At 43.9% G+C, this 21,558-nt stretch overlaps 1 protein-coding gene across 5 annotated transcripts in view; it reads right to left on the reverse strand.

Annotated features, from left to right (window-relative positions):
• The window catches only part of lrch1 (leucine-rich repeats and calponin homology (CH) domain containing 1), a 104,079-nt gene extending 84,859 nt beyond the window's left edge, over positions 1 to 19,220 (reverse strand). For all 5 annotated transcript variants that reach the window (XM_012853077.3, XM_012853075.3, XM_012853074.3 and 2 more), the window contains exon 1: positions 18,822 to 19,220. In XM_012853077.3, coding sequence (XP_012708531.2) covers positions 18,822 to 19,038 — 217 coding nt within the window. In that variant the 5' untranslated portion in view covers positions 19,039 to 19,220. The remainder of the gene's footprint in view (positions 1 to 18,821) is intronic.
• Between the last annotated feature and the right edge of the window lie 2,338 nt (positions 19,221 to 21,558).

Consider the following 21,558-nt stretch of genomic DNA (forward strand, 5'->3'; position numbering starts at 1 on the left):
GTACTTTTTAAAAAAAAATTTTTTCCTCCTTCACTGTACATTCTTATCAGTGCTGGACTATGTATTGTAATGTAATTTTGTACATACTCTGTACATACAAAATTAAATTTGTCTGTACATACAAAATGAAAAACAACACAATAAACTGTGTCTAAGTATAAACTGAATGCCCTTCTAGCTTTCAACATCTTTAAAATGCTCTCTGTCAATACAGTTCTATCTTTTAAATGCTGGTTCCAATTAGTGCTGTCAAAATAATAGAGCTGCAGACATGATCAACACTAAAAAAAGGAATGATTCAAAGTCACTGATTTGGGTCAAAACTCGTTATTTTTGTCCCCCTTCTGATAAATTCTAACTGGATAACATTCGTCATCTTTCAATCACCGGTACGTTATTTTTATGTTGTGAAAAATGCATGCAAATGTGGGTTTATTTATTAACTTTTTTACAGACAAACATTTTATACAAAGACTAAAATATAAAAATCTAATTTTCTTTTTTTAGCTTACAATACCACACATTGATTATTACTTATATTAATTGTCTGTAACATTCATTTAGCATTATTCGACGCAAGTATTTAAGCAAGACTAAAGAATAAACACCTGCTCAATATACAAGTGGTTCTCGATGCAAGTGCTCATTGAAGTATATAAGCTTTATTTCAGCCAGCTGACAGGCAGAACACAGCAACAAGTGGAGCATCATTGTGCTCAATACGACCATTGAGCACTTTCCCTCAGGTAACCAAAGGAAATATGTAACAGGAAATGTTTTACGGTTTACATCCCAAATGCACAAAGAAGCGTTATCGATGATCCTTCCTCCTAAGCTGTTAAGACTTTATAACCATCTCGGTTCCCAGCAAACTCAGTAAGTGTTTACATCTCCACTGGTTTTGCCGTTCTTTTATTGTTGTGAATAGTGTTAGTGTTTCTTATGCATAAGTATACAGGCTTTTTTTTTGCTCAATGTTTTAAATTAACTTAATCAGTTGCACACCTTAGATATTTTTGAGTATGGCATTTTTTTTAATAACTAATAACAGTACTGTGTATTTTTCAGGTTTTGTAAATTTTGCGGACCGCAGCGCGTAGCTCTCGGGGAGGAAGAGAGCTGGAGTCAGCTTTTCTATAAATGAAGGTTGGTTTAATGATGTCACACTATTGCAGATCACATGTAGCTTTGTTGTTTTTATGAAAATGTAAACCCATTTATTCACCGCTGGAGTTTTCCTCGATTGTACCGGCTGGTGTTTACACACTACCACAAGCTTCCCATCTTTGCTCTTGGGAATTTTAACAGCCAAACCTCTTAAATGAAATAAATACCAAAATAGAACAAAAATTTCGAACTCAATACTGAAGTGCTCCATACAATGTTGCAAACATAAAAAAAACACAGGGTTTCTTCTGGTTAAGAGCCAAAAAATATGATTAGAAACAATGGCAATATTTTAACTTAATTATAGGGTAAAGCCAACAGGGAGGGGCAAATTCATACCTTATTAATTAAAATTTCAAGTGTTATTTCCCTGTTTGGAAAAGCAGTAGACAAGATAACACTAATTGTTAGTGTTGATATCCTATATAGAAGTAGGTACCTTTGATTCAGTCATACAACTGTTTTATTATAATTGCTTATGTTTAGTGTGCCACTGTGTGCTTCCATTTGCTCGCCAATCTGAGTTTAATACAAATGACCTTCACAAAAAAGGGTCACTCAATGATAAAACAAAATGTGTTTCAAATCAAACATGGATCTGGCGCAGGGTAGGGCCACATTAGCCTCTTAAATCCTAAAAGAAACATACCGCACAGTCCCTGGTGTAGCTTCCTGTAACTGAAAGGGTCTCAGCCTGTGGCCAGCTCTGTTAGGAAGTGGACTAAGGAGTCAAAGCAGATTTTACTTTGGCTGCACAGACTGCAGCGTTTTTGCAACTGACCTCAACGAGCTTGCTGAAACGGTGACATCATACGTCAGTTTTTGTGAGGACAGGTGTGTGCAGACCAAGGCTTTTCACATAAAACAACAATGAATCGTGGTTCACTTCACATCAGAGGAAGCGGCCTCAAACCAAGGAATATCTGAAATGGTATAGTTGAGCAATTCAAAAGATGGAAATAGAGCAAAAAAAAAAAAAGTAAAACAGAAATAAAATATAATAAGCCAACAGAGGCTATAATTTAATCAGACAACCTCTGTATGCAGTGAGCAACTGGCGTAGAAATTCGTAAAGTCATAGAATGTAACTATCCATCCATCCATCCATTTTCTAACAAGTCTATCCCTTGTGGGGTCGCAAGAGGTGCTGGTGCCTATCTCCAGCTGTCAATGGACGAGAGACGGGGTACACCTTGGACAGGTCAGCAGTCTATCGTAGAGTATGTAACTAGGTATCTTTAAATACTATAGTGTGCATACGGCTTGGATACAGACGTGTAGAATGCCTTCAATTTACCTAATGTTCTGCTGCAGCACACGTTGCAGGCATGTAAACGTGTTTATTTTAATTTCTTCATTTTTTGCCTATCCAGGAAAGCAAAGTGCAGCAGATACACATTTTCACACTTTTAAAGCAATCAGAAAAAAAAGAAAAAGCCTGTCATAAAAAAAAGAATTGAATCACTGCTTGTTAAACGCTTCTTCCACCATTTAATGTCAAATATCAAACAAAACCCTGGACATTTTTATTTCATTATGTTATAGTATCATCAATATTTTGTACCAACATGCAATACAGCTGATATGAATGTCAGGCATGTGGCTGCAAAAATAAACCACATGTATGCAAAGGGAATACTGAGAGCTTACAGTATGATGAGATGGGTTTACACTCTCCTTGTTGCAGTTCGTACACCACTTCCGAGCTTCAGGTTCAGTTAATAATGGCCAAAGATCGCTTATAGTCTGCTACCGCGAATGTTCTAGGGGGCGTCAGGAGGTTATACAAAATGGGTCAATAATGAATGCACCAATGTAACGGCCGACAGATTTCTGCTTTAACGTGAAGCTGCTAAGTCACCAAAAACCAAGAGAGAAAAGTCTCAAAGATTTGTTTCTAGTCGCTTTTTTTAATAAAAAGGTACTAGAGGGGTCTGAAAAGTCCCCAAATATAATGACAGAGTTTCTAAGTTGGCAACACTGGACTGTCGCCTCTAGTTTTCATTCACTGCTGAGAGCAGCAGTAGACACTAGCAGCCTCACAGGGAGACAGACTCAGAGGGGTTGGCTTTTCAAAATAAAGTAAATTTTAACATTTCATGATATTTTAATTAATTTTAAACATTGATTATGATTAGAATAAGTGTGCAAATATACAGTAGCTATGCTACATCATATGCTTTACATTGTTGTAACATTTTTGTATACATTCTGAAGGTGTGGCGGCCTTCGCTTTGGTGTGGTGGTAAGCCACGATCACAAATGTAGTGGAAACCCTGTGATCACACTAGAAACAACACTCTTCGGTGCGGCAGTTGTTACTGCAGAAAGTAGACTCAAAGTTGGCTCTTTTCATTATGTCTGAGACAGGAAGCCCCAAAGCTATTTAAAAAAAAAAGGAAGCAACCCCCCGTCCCGCACATGGTGTGCAGTGTTTCCCCCACAATTATACAACGCTACTTTCAGCTCTCTCTGTCACTGACACATGCTGAGTAACATGCTCTGGCACACAGGTGAACACACGCTCCCACCGGCAGACACAGAGCGCAGAGAGAAATAAGTTCTACCCTTTGAAGAGACAAATTCAGCAAAAATTGGCCAAAAATAAGCACGAGGTCAGGAAAAATCTGCAAGACCGACGGAATATCTGTGCTTTTCGTCGTGATGGCAGCACTGACTGTCCTATAAGTAGCAGCAGGAGTAACTCTCCTACTACTGGTACAAGTATATAAAATAAGCCAAGGGCTTCATGCCCTGCCCGACACACAGCAAAACAATAAATTACAGCTCCAATGGTGGAGAGAGATCAAAAAAAAAAAAAAAATAACAGATTAAGTGGGAGAAAAGATGGATAAGAGAAAGATTAAAATAACAAAATAGACATATAAATAAATAAAACACAGTACATGGAAGATGAATAAGGAACAATTATTTTTCTTTTTAGCAATGTTCTGTCCCCCAAGTTAATTCTGCAACTTAAAAAGAAAATCGGTTTGAGCCGGTCAGACAACCACTAGCATCTAATCCACTAACCCTGGCATAGTACTGATATTGTTGCTATGCCATAAGCTGGTTGAATATGCTTATTATTATTATTAATTATAATTTGGTATTATAATTTAAATAATAAATCATTCAACTCAAAATTTTGCTATAACAAATATAGTTCAAATGGTGGTGATGTTAGCTATAAGCTTATAAGTATTTATACCACTAATGCATTAGTTAACTTGCTGTTATGAACTCATTTATGCTGGAATAAATGATCAGGTCGGACTGTTAACCGACCAGGTTTATCCAGCAGGCTGTGAGAACCCCAATGTAACTGCAATTAGAGTTTAAATCCTTATTCCTTATCACCATCCAATGATATTGTCTCTGTATTAATGTCAGATGTTAACTCCAAAGGAGGTTAGCTCTGATTTCTGAATAACCATGTAACTGTGAATTGGACTGAACACAAAACAATGTCTATTCCGCAGTGGTTGGTTTTATTGAACCAAAAGCAATTCCCTGTTACAGTAATTCTCTGATTCAAACAACTTTGGAATTCTTACTCATTACTAAACTAAAACATGCAAAATATATATGTGGAAATAAAGAACAAAACAAAATAAACAATGGATTAAAATGAGCGGTTAGCAGATCTTAACTTAACTCAAAGTTGTTTAACACCGCCCTCGAAACACCGGCATTTCACGTATCAGCATTGATAGACAGAACAGCTTCGGGAATCTCACTGGACGCTTTGATGTCTTACACAAAGCTAGTTCAGCTAAGCTACCTACAGTCCAGATACCGTGACCCTCCCAAGATGGCTGCTACGATGACGTATGAGGGGAGGTCCTAATGACGTAACCACGCTTACGCTGATAGGATAATGCCTCGCTTCGAGGGGCGCAGCTAACTGGGAGTTTAAAGCAAAGCCCGCGACTTGAGCTCGGACAAAGAAATTAAACTGATAAGGAGAAGCGAAAAGAGAGAGGGGGGGGGGGGAAGCAGGGAAAGAGATGAAAAGAAAAAATGCGGTAACCCACGGCGGGGTTATTGATGAATCACAAATCAACACAGCAAAATCAATTGTAAAATACATGCGCATACAAAGAAAATGTTCAGCAAAATAATTCCAACTTCGTCGTGGAATAAAAGCATTAACCAACACCTACAAAGTTCTACGCCTGCCCAGGCACTTCTAAACACCCTGTTGGTGAGACAGAAATAAAAGGGGAGAGTCCGTTACTTTGAGATGCCTCGGGGCTGGTCCGGAGCGCTCCCGAGTGTTGCTTTCTGGACGCGCTTCGTCGAGCGCAGTTGTCCACAGGCTGCAGCGGGACGGGGAAGAAGCTGCTTCGTTTCTTCCTCCGGGTTCAACAGTCGCTTTGTTGGCCAGACAAAAGCGGGGTCCTCTTCGATCAGTGGGAGATGCGGCGTCTCTCAGTCTTTTGATCAGAGGGAATTTAAAAGTACTTATTTAAGTCGACCTCCTGTTATAAAGCAGGGAATAACCGTTGCGTCGAAAAATCTCGGTCCAGCGAGCAATCGAACACGTGGCGTGGGAATCAGCTGTGGTTCGCATGAACCCATGTGTACTCTGGACTTTGCACGCTGGCTTCTAGGTTCTTTCGAGGCCACGCGAAAGTCGTTCGGAGACGGTCTTTTAAGTCAGTGACGCACTGGTGTGCAGTGTAGACGATTGTCACACTGACGTCTACGGGCTGGTAGATGAGATTCAGGGGAAGTGTCCTTTGTCTTCCTGTCATCATCTGGAAAAGTGTCATCTCTGTGGAGCATGGTGAGGTAGAGCGGATTAGCATTAGGACCAGGGGAAGCTTTGTATCCCAGTTCCTACCATGGCTGCTGGCATGTTCCTTTGACATGCTGACCACGGTGCAGTTCATTCGCTCCACCTGTCCGGATGACTGTGGGCGGTAGGTGATGTGGAATTTAACTTCCACGCTCAACATGTCAGAAAGCACGGTCAAGATGTTTGACGTGAAATGCGTTCCTCTGTCCGAGTCGATGGACAGGGGAAGGCCCCACCGGCTGAAAACGTGATTTAGCAGCAGGGGTGCTGTGGTGACAGCGGTGTCTTTCGGTGCCGGCAAACATTCGACCCATTCTGTGAAACTGCCTGTTATTGTCAAAAGATATTTGTTATCTCTTAACGATTCGGGGACTGGACCGATCCAGTCAATCTGCAAATGTGACCACGGAAATATAACCCCCCTTCGCTGAAGCAGGGCTTGGTCTGGTGGTCGTGTGGGTTGTAACTGGCTGCAGGTTAAGCAGCCTTGTACATACTCCTGGGTGTCCTGGGCCGTTAAGGGCCGGGACGCCACCTGTTGGAGAGTTTTCAGATTAGCTTTGCAGCTTCTGTGTTCTCCTACTGGTGAGTGATGGATGTGTGTCAGTGGGATCCCAAGTTCGTTTGAATCTTTGGGCTGAATGGGCTGAAACTCATAAAACAGCTCCTTAAGTGCTGTTTCCTCTGTTTCAGTGGTCAGTGCATCAGCTTTTTCCAGCTGTTGCATGATTTCTGTTTCGAAACCAGGGCAGGGCTCAGTGGGTGAGTCCCAATTCTCTGGTTGATTTGGTGCTGGTTCTGTTGGGTTGGTTGCTATCGCATACACCAACAGATTTCCTTCAGCTTCAAGCGTTGCACCACAAATGGATCCAGCAGGCCGAGCTTCATGTCGCCTGATTTGGATCATGCTGGAAGGAAAGGTAAACACGGTGTCTGGAGAGTCCTGTCTGCCAGTCAAGAATAAGGGCAGGTCTCCGATGACGGGAATGCTCAACTCAAAGTCGTGGAAAGAGCTTTCGATGAGCACCCCAAGAGGTTTCTTCGCCACCACTTGAATCGGCATGCGAGTTGGATTCTCCACTAAAAGGTAAGCTGAGCGGTTGTTCAGCTCAAGCAGGGGTGTGTCAGAGGATTTGGAAATCGGCTCTGTGGAAGGCAGAAATGGTGCTAAAAGTTCTTTGGGCTCCTCGGAGCATGTCACCTGGTTGATAGGGACGGACAGTCCACTTCCAGAAGTGAGGGGCTTGGGAGTCCCCACTTGGGCCCAAAGATGACCATGATAGCAGTCAATGAGTGGGGCTAACCTGTTCAACAGGTCCTGACCCACAAGAAAAGGTTCTGTGTCCAAAGTACATATGTAGATGGGGTGCACCAGGGTCATGTCACGGAAAGTGATGTCTAACCACGCCCGTTTGGTGATGCATGACTGATCCTGAGTGTAGCTGGTGATGCCCACGTTACAGGTCTCAACCTGGAACGGTTTCCCAAGAGACACCATAGCTCTGGTCACCTCATCAAACAAATCTGAGCACATTAGACTGATCTCGGAACCCGTGTCTAAAAGAGCATTTGCAGTTACACATCCTCCGATAACTGTCGAGCAGTATAAACGGTGTGCATTTTCATGATGGTTTAGCTCACCTAGAAACCTTAGAAAAGGGGCTTTCTGATCACCTGCTGATGGGATCTTAGAAGGTTGTTGGTGAATTTTCGGTTGGTCCCCCCCCTTAATCAGATAAACTCTGTTAGAAGGGGAAGCCTGGTCCACGCCTAGTCATGCTGGCTGGGGTTTTGGGCCTGGCTTACCTGGAGGGTCGGCAGGATTGGGTGATGGCTGGGACGGCTGCGGCGCGATCTGATGCACTGTTTCGGCTAGCAACCTGCGAAAAGTCTCCTCTATCTCCTTTCTCATTGACTCCTCCATGCGCAGGTTCCAGCCTTTGTTGTCATGTGTGCTTTTCGGCTTTCCTGGCCTGTCAGTTTGCTTACCGTATCGAGCTGGATCCGGCCTGTGCCATTTTTGAAACCTCTCACCTTCCATGCTGCCATGCTGACCTCTCCTATCCTGGGAAGCTTTCTTCTGCGGCGGCTCAAAACCATGTTGCTTCTTAGGGCCAAATCTAGTTTTAGGTTTGACGGGAGGCATCTCATGTCCCTCCAGACCTAAACTCTTTTCTGGTTCGGCTTGAATCTGCAGAACCCTTTTATCACTATCGGCTCCTTTGTTGGGCCGGACACGTGTTTCCCATGCCACCTGCGCGTATTTCCTGATTTCCTGCATGGTAAGTTTCTTGGTTCTACAATGCATGGTAACCTCATAACGCACGCTTTCATGAAGATTATGGAGGAACAAAGATTTGAAAGTGTGGTCTTCCTCCAAGCCGGGAGCATTTCGTCCCTGAAAGTAAGCAGCCCGCAAGCGACGGTAGTACTCTTTTGGTGCTTCAGTTCTCTTTTGCTGAATTGCAAAAGCTCCAAGAGTGGCCGAAGCTGGGTCTGTAAACACAGAATATTCTTCTCTTAAAGCCTGACAAAGAGCTGAATAACGGTCACGTGTAGCTGGAGGGAGGCTTTCTATGAAAACATGGACACTTCTGGACGTGGTTTTCCAGATAAGCTTCAACTTTTCTCGAGCTGAGGGGCTATATAAGTCTAGCAGACAGCGCTCTACCTCTCTGAGATAGTCACCAATGGTGGATTCTGTATTGCTAGGATCAAAACGCTCTATGTCTCGGGCCAGGGACTCAAGTTGACGCATCCGCAGCCCCTGTTCAGGGATCGGAGCTGGTCCATCTGAGTCCTCTCCTGACGACTCCTGCCTGCGGTAACCACGATAGGAGGGAGGCTCCAGTTCTGACCACCTACCTGGCATCGGCGGCCGTTCGTGGGACGCAGGGGGACCCCCCCTGTCATGAACTCTTGTCTGTGGACGCAGTTCAGAGGAGTGGGGTTCACCTGTGTCCCAGGAACGGTGCTCTCGTCGCCCTGGTGGGGGGAAAAGATCACAGCGGACCGTGTCAGGGGTCAGGTGGGAAGCAGGTGTTTTCCCATGATTTACATCATGTGGATCAGTCCTGATTGCCACCCTAAGTTGTTTAGGCATTTCTTTCCGTATCACACTGCTATATCTGTCCTGACCTTCGCTTACCCTTCGCTCAGAAGGTGTCTGGGGGCCCAGTTCATCCAATGTCCTCCAGGTGTGATCTCCATGTTTTCCTTTGGAGTTCTCACACTCAGATCCTTCTGTCTGCAAGCTAATGCGATCCTCCTCTCGCTCCTCTGTGGGATGACAGCTGCCCTGAACACTTCTCTGTTCTAGCTCCCTAACTCTTTCCTCAGCTGCGATCCGTATCTCAACCTCTCTGTTACGCAGATCGGTCTCTAGCGTTAACCTTCGGTGGTATAACGCAGTTAATTCACCCAAAACATCTGCTACCAATCTATGTTTAGGTTTGCTCTGGACCTCCTCCACCAATTCCTGAATTCTCCTCTCACAGTCTTCTATGCTAAACTGATTCAGACGGGTTTGTTCGTCCGGTGTCATTTTAAGCAGTGAGCTAATGACATCCTGGGCCTCCATTCCAATGGAATGGTTTGGACCTTCAGCTCCTTCAGCTGAAGAACCGCTACTATCCATTCTTTGTCAGCTATGGATAACAACACAACAGGTAACAACCTGTAGTTTAGCTCAGCGCTAAACAACAGACAACAAATAACAACGCTGTATTCTAGCTTAGCACTAGGTAACAACGCATACACTTAAGTTTAGCTCAGCGCTAAACAACAACTGCTAACAACAACTGTTAAGTGGCTTCACTTTAACTGTTAACAGCAAACACGCACTATGACTGGCACTTAACTGCAGTAAGTGGGTTCAAATACGTGCGTTTAATTAGGCTGCACAGGGGAAAATCAACCCTGCGACTTACAACTCCTTAGTTTTAGGAACGGTTAATATGCTTGTTTAACTTTGAGAAAATTAACTTTGAGTGACATGGACCACTAACCTTTCGGCCAGTAATTAAATGATAAAGCTGTGGCTTTGTTTGTGATGTAAGTTATTTCAGAACAGGTGCTCTACACATGTGTGGAAAATAGCAAAGTGTTTTGGAGCTTCAGAGATGGCAAAGAATGACAGTTAAAAACCGCTAAATTGCAACCTTAGTTTCAAAATCACAGCTCAATTTTGACCACTTATGATGAGCAGAAGGGGATAAAGGAGAAAAAAAAAAAAAATATATGAATAAAATAAAATTAAAGAAGACAAAAGGGCGGAACCGTAAGGTAAGTTTAAAGAAACTGACTTTCAAAACTGTCCCTCCGGGACACTGAGCGATCTAAGCTGTCTTTAAAACCGTGACTGCAACTACCTATCCTGGCCACCAGATGGAGGCAGGGTCTCTCTTTTCAAAGCAGAACACGACACAGACTCCGATTGACAAGTAGCAGACGCTGGCTGCTGTGTATTTCAATCTAGCTGACTTCCAGTCCAGAAATCAATATTCAAACCTCAGGTTAACAACCTCAAACCACCACAAACACGTATATATTTAGTAATGATACCTCCTTAATCAATTATGACTGAATAGTCCTTTTGGCAAGGTGAGCAGTCAAAATGCTGGAATATGGATTGTGTTCATTCAATTCATAAGTTGCTGGTTATTCGATTTAGTCTAAAGGAACGCCAATAAGTAGACTCCAGCCCACACCGGGAAAAGCCAATTTATGCTATGCCATAAGCTGGTTGAATATGCTTATTATTATTATTAATTATAATTTGGTATTATAATTTAAATAATAAATCATTCAACTCAAAATTTTGCTATAACAAATATAGTTCAAATGGTGGTGATGTTAGCTATAAGCTTATAAGTATTTATACCACTAATGCATTAGTTAACTTGCTGTTATGAACTCATTTATGCTGGAATAAATGATCAGGTCGGACTGTTAACCGACCAGGTTTATCCAGCAGGCTGTGAGAACCCCAATGTAACTGCAATTAGAGTTTAAATCCTTATTCCTTATCACCATCCAATGATATTGTCTCTGTATTAATGTCAGATGTTAACTCCAAAGGAGGTTAGCTCTGATTTCTGAATAACCATGTAACTGTGAATTGGACTGAACACAAAACAATGTCTATTCCGCAGTGGTTGGTTTTATTGAACCAAAAGCAATTCCCTGTTACAGTAATTCTCTGATTCAAACAACTTTGGAATTCTTACTCATTACTAAACTAAAACATGCAAAATATATATGTGGAAATAAAGAACAAAACAAAATAAACAATGGATTAAAATGAGCGGTTAGCAGATCTTAACTTAACTCAAAGTTGTTTAACACCGCCCTCGAAACACCGGCATTTCACGTATCAGCATTGATAGACAGAACAGCTTCGGGAATCTCACTGGACGCTTTGATGTCTTACACAAAGCTAGTTCAGCTAAGCTACCTACAGTCCAGATACCGTGACCCTCCCAAGATGGCTGCTACGATGACGTATGAGGGGAGGTCCTAATGACGTAACCACGCTTACGCTGATAGGATAATGCCTCGCTTCGAGGGGCGCAGCTAACTGGGAGTTTAAAGCAAAGCCCGCGACTTGAGCTCGGACAAAGAAATTAAACTGATAAGGAGAAGCGAAAAGAGAGAGGGGGGGGGGGGAAGCAGGGAAAGAGATGAAAAGAAAAAATGCGGTAACCCACGGCGGGGTTATTGATGAATCACAAATCAACACAGCAAAATCAATTGTAAAATACATGCGCATACAAAGAAAATGTTCAGCAAAATAATTCCAACTTCGTCGTGGAATAAAAGCATTAACCAACACCTACAAAGTTCTACGCCTGCCCAGGCACTTCTAAACACCCTGTTGGTGAGACAGAAATAAAAGGGGAGAGTCCGTTACTTTGAGATGCCTCGGGGCTGGTCCGGAGCGCTCCCGAGTGTTGCTTTCTGGACGCGCTTCGTCGAGCGCAGTTGTCCACAGGCTGCAGCGGGACGGGGAAGAAGCTGCTTCGTTTCTTCCTCCGGGTTCAACAGTCGCTTTGTTGGCCAGACAAAAGCGGGGTCCTCTTCGATCAGTGGGAGATGCGGCGTCTCTCAGTCTTTTGATCAGAGGGAATTTAAAAGTACTTATTTAAGTCGACCTCCTGTTATAAAGCAGGGAATAACCGTTGCGTCGAAAAATCTCGGTCCAGCGAGCAATCGAACACGTGGCGTGGGAATCAGCTGTGCGTGTCTTCTCGGGTTGGCTAAAAGCCAGGGAAGAAGGAAGCTCATCGTGTGTGATCGGCTTTTATAGCCATCACTATAGCAACCTTATCTTGATCGGCGGCCATTTTGCCGTGTTGCGTGATGGGAGTTGGTGGCCATTTTGACCACATTGCATCATGGGTAACGCAGTCCGTTACGTCCCGAATTGATGCTGTTTCCTTGATCGGCGGCCATTTTGCCGTGTTGCGTGATGGGAGTTGGTGGCCATTTTGACCACATGAGTTGGTGGCCATTTTGACCACATTGCATCATGGGTAACGTAGTCCGTTACCGCTTTCTGTCACGTCTGAACTGGCACAACATTGTTATGTACCTCCACGTTTTTTTGTCGAGTTATGGACAGTTAAAGTGGACAAGGAGCAACGCGTAGGTATGCAAATGTTTTCTTTTTTTAGATCGGGAAATCTTTAGTCGAACTCGAGAAGCTTCCAAGTGTTTTTGGTGCCTCTGAACTCCACGTCACTTTCCTACAGACAGACATAACAGATAGCGCTTCTATCAAAACACACACACACACACAACAAAGAGAGTACGTCCAGCGAAAAACTGCCAAACACTGCAGAAATGTGTATTGTCTATCTGGGACTGAGAATGTGGTGGGAAACAGACTGCTGGCTGCCCCGATGGGAACGTCCACGCTCACATGGTCTGCGAAAAAGGCCGCACAAACAAACACGCTGCTACACTGTGAATAACGGACGACTGCTCAGACGAGCTGAGCGTATAACCGTACATACGACAGAACAGCAGGCTGTTCCATTAACTGATAATCATCGGGTTGTGTCTGTTTTCCTTTCTCCTCAGCTTCTCATTTGCTGCTTTGCTCCGGTTGACGTGAACGTGAAGTGGATCTAACTGTGTTTCCGAGCAATCATTGGTCAAACGTGGAGCCTGGCAGACAGTCTTGCTGGAATTGTGTAATCTGGTGGGAAACACAGGGATTAAGATAATCTATGATGAAGCAAAGAGCCAATCGGAGGAGCACTTTGACTCCCAAATGTAAATCTGCCATATTTTCTGTTGCACCGTTCCTGAAAAAGAACAAGAGCCCCAGGGAACCTAAAGAGAATGTTGAACATGCATCAACGCTAAGTCGCTTAAACACAACACGGAGCTGCTTGTTAGACGGAAAAAGCGGCTCTACAATCTATACGTTTTAGTTCTGGGCTTATTGCATTCCAAACATACTTTGGATTAGTAACCTTTCGACTGGTGAGAAGGTTGCCAGAAATAGACAACAGCAGTAAAAACTGTCTCAAGAGGTGCGCTCCTGAACACGGTTATGTCACAAATTGAATCATGGACTTCCTCAGAGCTCAGCTTTCTGTTTACATTATAACCTGAGCAGGTTGACAGTTGAAGGAAACACAGTTACGTTTGGATGGTTGCTCCTGAGCCGACACCACCACATGTGGGAGCCGGCTGACCGGTTGGTTTGCTTTTGCCTTCACCCCCTCTGTTCCAGGACACCATCGATACCATCTGGCTTCAGAGTTTACGGCAACTCAAAGAATTTAGGCTTAGCCATTAGCACTTTGTCATTCAAATGGCACCGCCTCAATCACACCTGCTATTAACATGGGAATTTTCTCAAACTGACTTACTTTATTATTGCCCTATGCATCGCTGTTACCTCTATTGTTTACGGACCTGCATGATACCGTACCTGTCTGCCGAGAAAAGGCCCAACGCACAGACAAGTACAGGGTATCCAACCCTTTCTGGACCACAAAAAAAGCACAGGCCATTTGAAGTTTTTATGATGTAAAAAAAAAAGTTTTCCAAAGAGGTTTCATAAAAATCATCATAATTCAGAATCCAAAGATATGGTGTTATAGTTGAGAGCAGAACTTCCTCCTTCTAAGTGCGAATAATGCTCCGCAAAACAGATCTGAAGGGATTTCCATGTCTTCTTCATCTAAAGACGTGAATATTTCATGATGAGAGTCTGGTGCATTCAAGACCTTTCAGCACCTTCCAGATCTCTGAATCCTTTGATAGAACAGCGCGGTGGTTTAAAGTGGACATGTCACGCTTTTAAATTGGACCTTTTCACATTTAAAATCATTCAGTTGTGGTCTATATAAAGCAGAACTACAATGCTTTGGTCTGACTTCCTCATTAATTTATCCGCAAATTCCCCCTTTTTGCCCCTGTTCTGAGCTGCGTCTGAGAGCAACTCGTTTTGGTGCCGTCCCTTTAAATGCGAACGAGGCACTTTAACCCCCAAGTAGGTCACGGTGCCCCGTTAGGCAATTTTTGTAGTCTGATAGCAGAAATACGATCATCTAGCGGCACAGAAACTTTTTCTTCTAGTCAGTGCCCCCAACAACCCAACATTTTCTCTGATCCACTTGTAGCTTCACCCTCCTTCAGTCTGGACTATAAAACTACAGCGAGAAATAAAATGCCGGCGTCACGACATCAATTATCCAGACGTCCTGTGACCTTGTTTAGCAATAGCGCAGCAAATATGGTGAAAAACATCACAACGAACAGAGAAAAAAATATAACCAAGCAAAGATATAATCTACGTCACACCTGGACAGACAACATTCAACTTTTCTGTATTCCCAGAGACTCCAAGTACACAAAGATTGTGTGGATTTTGAATGATATGTTCCCTTTAATTCAATTCAATTTTATTTATATAGCGCCAATTCATGACACATGTCATCTCAAGGCACTTTACAAAGTCAAAATCAATCAGATTATACAGATTGGTCAAAAATGTCCTATATAAGGGAACCAGTTAATTGCATCAAGTCTCTCCAAGCAGCATTCACTCCTGGAGAAGCGCAGAGCTACAGGGAGAGTCGTCTGCATTGTCCATGGCTTTGCAGCAATCCCTCATACTAAGCAAGCATGAAGCGACAGTGGAAAGGAAAAACCTCCAGCAGAACCGGGCTCAGTATGAACGGTCATCTACCTCGACTGACTTGGGTTACAGAAGACAGAGCAGAGACACAATAAGACAGACAAAAAAGCACAAAAGCACACATTGATCCAGTAATCTGTTCTACATTAGATGATAATAGCGGGTGATCTGTCTTCTCTGGATGATGTCACAGTTAACAGAACGCCTTTACTGAAAGAACTGCTTGGACAGGGGAATCTACTCTGAAGGTTTTGTCATGTTCTACATCATGGAGTCACATATACAAGTCGCTATTCAGACAGACAGAAACAGACAGAAATTCACATCTTTTGTTGATAAGTGAACACGCCATCAGTTTAAGCTAACCACAGACTTCCTCAGTGTGGAAGTTTGTACAGCAAGAAGAAGAAGGTAGCTATTTGCAATATCAGAGGAGAACCAAAAGCTGTCAAGTCTGCTACAGCTAAGAGTTTGACATCTGGTGTGAGGTCTCCTCGGCTCCTAATATAAATATCTAAGGATAGTTCACAGCACAAAGGCTAGGAAAAAAGTATGCTGAATGCTGTTCACGTGTCTTCGAACATCTGAAGGACAAACTGGACCTGGCAAAAATCAGTGTCAGTAGATCTGAGATCTGGGAAAATCTAAAACTGTCCAGAAACCTCTGGTGCATCTCTGTTAGAAAGTAGTAACAGTCTGGATTGCTTTGGAATGCCTTTTCATGGCTGAAAAGGAGGAAATCCCACAAAAGGGACAAATCAAATGGCTCTGTGGTGAACCAAAGACCAAAATAAGGATTAACATGATAATTCTGTGGCCAGTCTCTGGTTTTTGGAAAGCTTTGACAAGCGTAGCGAGCGTCAGTAGATTATAAAATAATTTGATCTTTTTTTTCCCAGCCTAAAACAGTGTTTCACTAATATTTCTAACTTCATATAACTTTGAAACATCTCTCTGACACTGAAAACGGGACGACTTTGAGTCTTCTTCCCTCCGTAACAACGCCCGCACTGAAGAGAGTTGCTATCAGCGTGGCCAGGCAGCACAGATTCCGGTCACCAGCAGACATTTCAGCGCGCCTCTGTGAACAGGTCTTCCCGTGTTTCTACCACTGCTCCCTTCACGTGCACTAAATGAACCAGCGCATATGAAATGCACCAAAACGGCAGCTAAAAGAAGAGGCGACACATCTCCTGCCACCCGACTACACAAAGCCGGCTCAGGGCAAAAAAACCCACCTTTAGCAGATCAGGAGGTTGTCAGCGGGAGGAACGTTTGAGGTCGGCAGTTTCACTTTGCTTTTCCAGACAAGCCGAGGCTCGTGTCGCCGCTGATAAGAAACTGGCCTTCTGCGCGTTTTCCCTGCATGCAGGCAGGCGTTTAAAGATTTAAAGATGCAGCGCATCCTGTGAACCCCCCGCGGCCGCTCTGCACTAACGTTGAACTTTTACGTGCGTGTGTGTCTGCGAGTTCTGACGCCTCTACCACACGCTCATCGCTCACTGTGACTCCCTCGGATCTTCCTCCGCTGATCTGGTTCTCACGGGGAGGGGGTCTCGGTTGCCACGGTATCAGGGAGACGGTCTGCGGGCTGCAGGTCTGACTGCCCCACGGGCTGCAGAAGTCTGTTTGGCAGCATGCTTCCCTCTCAGTAAGCAGGTAAGCTGACAGGGACAGGGGAAATATGCACAAGAGAAATCAAGAGGAGTACACCGTCGACGTCAGTGACTGCGAGCCCCCCCCCCCGCCGCCACCACTAAGGAGTGGACACAGGGGTCCTGATCAGGCCTTCGCTGCGGGGAAGCTTCCTGCAAGTAAATCTTAGCACTTAGGTCAGTAATTACAGCCAGCTCTGATCCGGATTTCAGACAGAAAAAAAAAAAAAAAAAAAAAAAGGAGCATTGTGTGCTACAGCTGACTGCAAGCAAATCTCAGATCCAAATATCTGCAAAAGCTGCTACCAAAACTGACCCTCCTCTGCCACCGTAGGTTTCTTCAGCTGATAATTCCAACCAAACTAAACAAGAACCAATCAACCAATCAATCAAATTTTATTGTCAATTACAATTTGCATTGCAAGTAGCTCTGTTCAGCTTTAACCACACTTTTATCACAGTCTCACCCACTTTGCTTCAACCCCCCCCCTCACACACACACACACACACACAAACATCTCCATCCCCTTTCTGTTATTAGCTCTCATGCTGTTACATAAGCCGCACTTTATTTCAGAGCGCTGAAGCAAAGTCAGCGTGATCGCAGCTCATGCCAAGCCGTCCCATCTCCAGCTCCGAGAGCAGGAAGAGAGAGGGATGCGAATTTGTGTTGCCGCTGGGAAAACTTGCATGTTTTTGGTTTTTTGTGTGTGGTTGTTTTCAGGAAAAAAAACAAAATCCCTGCTGACGGTCCTCCCCCTCAACAGGGACGGGGAGACCGATCTGCGTTGTGGGACGTGTGGGGAAAAGTGGGCAAATATGGAAGCAGCTAAAGCTTTCAGAGAGTGACAATGTTGTGACTAAGAAAGCAGCCCCCCCCCCCCATACACCCACTCACCCACCCACGGAATCTTAACAAGCAGCTTTCCAGAAAAAGAATGAGGAAGCACGGCCCGCTGAGTAAAGCTGCTCGTGAGAAAAGTTGCCGCTGCTGGTTGCAGTCTCGTCTGAACCGGCCTCTCTGTCCCGGCAGCCTTCCGGCGCTGTCGCTTCCACGTTTTCACACGCGTCACAAGCCCCGACCTGTGCGCCCTTCACTGGGATTTCAGGTGGCGGGACGACACAGGACGCCTTTCGACAGTAAGGCCGAGTCAGAATTGATTGGGGGAGACGGAGCAGGATGCAGGGCCTTCCAGCAGGACAACCACCCTGAACACGCAGGCGGAGCTGCGTGCCGCAGGTCCTCCAGGAGCAACCCTGCATCCAGCTGGCGTCTGCCCCGTGCAGGACAGCAGCACCGGAGGACTAGAGCCGCACACCCCTGGCTGAGATCAAGGGAGAGGTCGTGTTTCAGAACGGCCTAGTCAAAGTCCAGGACCAAAACCGATTGAGAACCTGTGGCTAGACGTGTAGGTTTCCATCCAATCTCGTCTGAGCTTGGAGCATATCTGCAACCAGGCAACCAGGCCGCCATCAGGAGGTGTTCAGAAAAGATGCGACTATTAAACCAAACATGATGGCACTATGGATTTTTTTTTTTTTTAAGAGCGAGTGTTCCAAATATACACAGAAACATCTGCCCGAACAGCTGTATTTGGAACGATCTGCGGCTGCGTGGCTCCCTGCTGCCTCCCATGTCTGTTTACAACTGGACATGGGTTAAAAAAAAAAAAAAAGAGGAAAAAAATAGGAAGTGGCGGGGATTTCCACTCAAGGCCCACCGTCAACAAACCAGATCTCCGACATTCGGAACAGAAAGACGCACCAGTTCTGCAGCTCGTCTCCTCCCTGATAAGGAGGCTCATATCGCTCATTCCCACTGCTGCGCCACGGGTCGGTTAGGTGGAGCAAAAAAAAGTTGCCAAAACACACGTCTTCCCCTGCAGCTTCAGGTGCAAACAGGTCTGGGCTCATGACGGAGAGCGGAAACAGCCCCCCAGACGCTGCAGCCTTCACACCGACCGGCGACACCTCTCAGCAGCAGCAGCACCCACATTTCTGAAGCCCCCCCCCCCCCCACACCCAGAGGACACCGTACCTGCCTCCACCGTATCGCTCAGGTCGTGGTTGGCTGCTGTCCGGGGGAACTCCTTCAGCTTGCGGCAGCTGAGGTTCAGCACGCCGCTGGCCGCCGCCTCCTCCAGCGCTCGCTCCAAGCCCCGGTTGAGAGGCAGGTTCGCGCCGCCGACGTGATTCTGGTTACACGGAGAGGAGCCGAGGGGAGGGCGAGCCGACTCCGGCCCCAACGTCGCCATAATTGTCCGCGTCTCCGCTTGCGTGTGCGTCCGGTTATATCCAGGTGGGAAGCGCGGGGTGAGCGGGACGCCGACTTCCCCCAAGCCCGCCGGGTCGTGCCGTGCAGTGCGGTGCGGTGAGATGCCTGAGCAAACGCCGCCGCGTCTTCCTCTCAGTAGTGTGCCCCGTTATGTCAAGTCTCAGGGAGGGCAGAGAGCCGCGCTGCTTCCGGTACCGGCTTTCAAAACAAAACACCGCCATTAGGTAGTGGCTTTTTAAGCGACAGCCTTGTACTAACACTTCGTTTCTATAATGTAAAAAGGGTGTAGTTATTGTGTAATAAATTCACTGGTTTCATATACATTTACGAAAAAAAATAAATAAATACAGAAGAGTATGGATATTTTTTGGCAAGTTCTGCTATTGCTCCTGAGATTTTTTAAGGTGCAAAGACATCAGTCCAAATATTTATTTATTTATTTATTTACAAGTTAGTGTTTTTTACTTTATTTATTTATTTGATTTTTTTCCCTATGAGACTCTATATTAACTTGCTCATTGCGGCTGCGCAGTTGACGAGCATGACGATTAAAGCAGGGATTGTCACTTGGTAAACAGTGACCTCTGCTGGACAAGATAGTTATACAAGGGTCTTTAAAGGCAATAACCGGGAACATCTAAAATAATTCAAAATTATAATTAGTTTGTTATATTTCAAAACTTTGTACAGTAATAATATATTTGATATATCATCTAAAATTTGATGGGAACTATAATAACAACAACAATAATAATAATAATAATAATAATATAGCATGAATATGCTTACAACAAACAAGTACTAAAATAGACTTGACATGATTATCTTTATTAATTAATAATATTTAACTTTTAAAAACAGTCTTTCAAAAGACTGAAAACCTGTTACAAATATAACCATAAAATACAGCATTGTGTAAATATTGAGGATTACCCACGGTAAGTAAACAGATTTTTTGTTTGTTTTAATTACAGTGAACATTTATTCCATTCCACAAAAAAAGCCATTTTTCTTGTGTCGCCTTAAAATGTACAAAATAGAAGTTTATCTGGGAATACTTTGAAGAAAACAAGAAACAAAAATTCAAAGCATCTTTTAGTAGCAGACTGGATTTGCCAGATTCCGTCTTTTGAAATGCGGTTCACTTTAGCAACATCCACAGTTTACAGGCATCTGATCTAAATGACTTTAGGAAAAACCTGTTACATGAGGCAACTTTAAAGTAACTGCATACAGACCATGCTCAGACCAACAAATATTTTGGGTAACCTTTAAGAGCAATAATCCATTTTAGATTCTAAATCTCTTTGAGAGAGAGCCCTCGCCAAGGCAGCAATATAAGAGCACCAAGTCAAAAATAATAAGAATAAAAAACTTTAAAAGACGTTTTACAGTAATGAAATCACTCCTTTTCAAATGTTTGGTTACTTTGTCCATTACTAAACCAGTTCTACATTTTTGTGGAATGAGAGGGTGACAACCAAGAAAGACGTGCCAACACTAAAATCAATTGTGTGGCTTACTGTGTGACGATCCAAATGCCTTCTAGAGAAAATCTTTATGGTTACAGAAGACAATGACTGAGACATTTGACTGTAAATGTGAAGAAATCAAGTGTGGTTAGAATAAAAAAGGAAGAAACCTTTACCAACAGCTGAGTGGTTGAAACGATGTTAGTGAAGATCCAACAGGTGACTCTACAATGCCTGCATGTAGGAGATACTTTTTAAAGCTGCAAAACCATTGACACAGCTAGTGTCAAGACGGATTTATGTTTTAAGTAAAAACTAGACTGATCTTTACAACATTTGATAACATAATTTGAGAAATTTATTGATATAACATACATTTAATGAGACAGTTAACCGTTTTTAGTGATATTGGTAAAATCTAAAATTATGAATGTATATTAATATGTATACACACACATACGTACATGCATATATAGTCATAAATAAAAGCTAGATGTCACGCCTTAGTATTTAAATAACAAAGTTGTTAGTTGTTTAATGGTATGACTTAACATATGTTAAACTGTTAAGGTACGTTCATACCGAAAGTGAACAAGGCAAATTTTTTCATGTTGATTGCCTGCCTTGGTCGCTTGACATTTCGACTCTCTCTTGTAAACAATTTGCATGGAAATTTCACCTGGTTCCTCTTGTCTGATCAACTCACCATGGCAAACCCTAATTTTACCGTGTGAGTCACGCTGCTGCATGTAATGTGGAAAGCCAAACATCGATGTCGGTACCGGTGTACCTAGATTCGTCAGATCCTCCAGAGACGCACCAGATTCGGCGAGTACCACCACCTGTGGCTGCGTCAGGATGATGGTCACTTCCATTGGCACTCTTGTCTGTTACGGACCCAGCATGTAGACCTGTTGACCTGCGTCGAGGGACAGATCACCGTTTGGACACAGACAACAGGCGCTCTACCCCCGCTGCAGAAGGCTTGCCCATCTCTCTTTGACCAGTAAATCCATCTTTACTCAAAA

The sequence above is a fragment of the Fundulus heteroclitus genome, chromosome 7, assembly GCF_011125445.2.
Source record: "Fundulus heteroclitus isolate FHET01 chromosome 7, MU-UCD_Fhet_4.1, whole genome shotgun sequence".
In the NCBI taxonomy this organism is placed as follows: Eukaryota; Metazoa; Chordata; class Actinopteri; order Cyprinodontiformes; family Fundulidae; genus Fundulus; species Fundulus heteroclitus.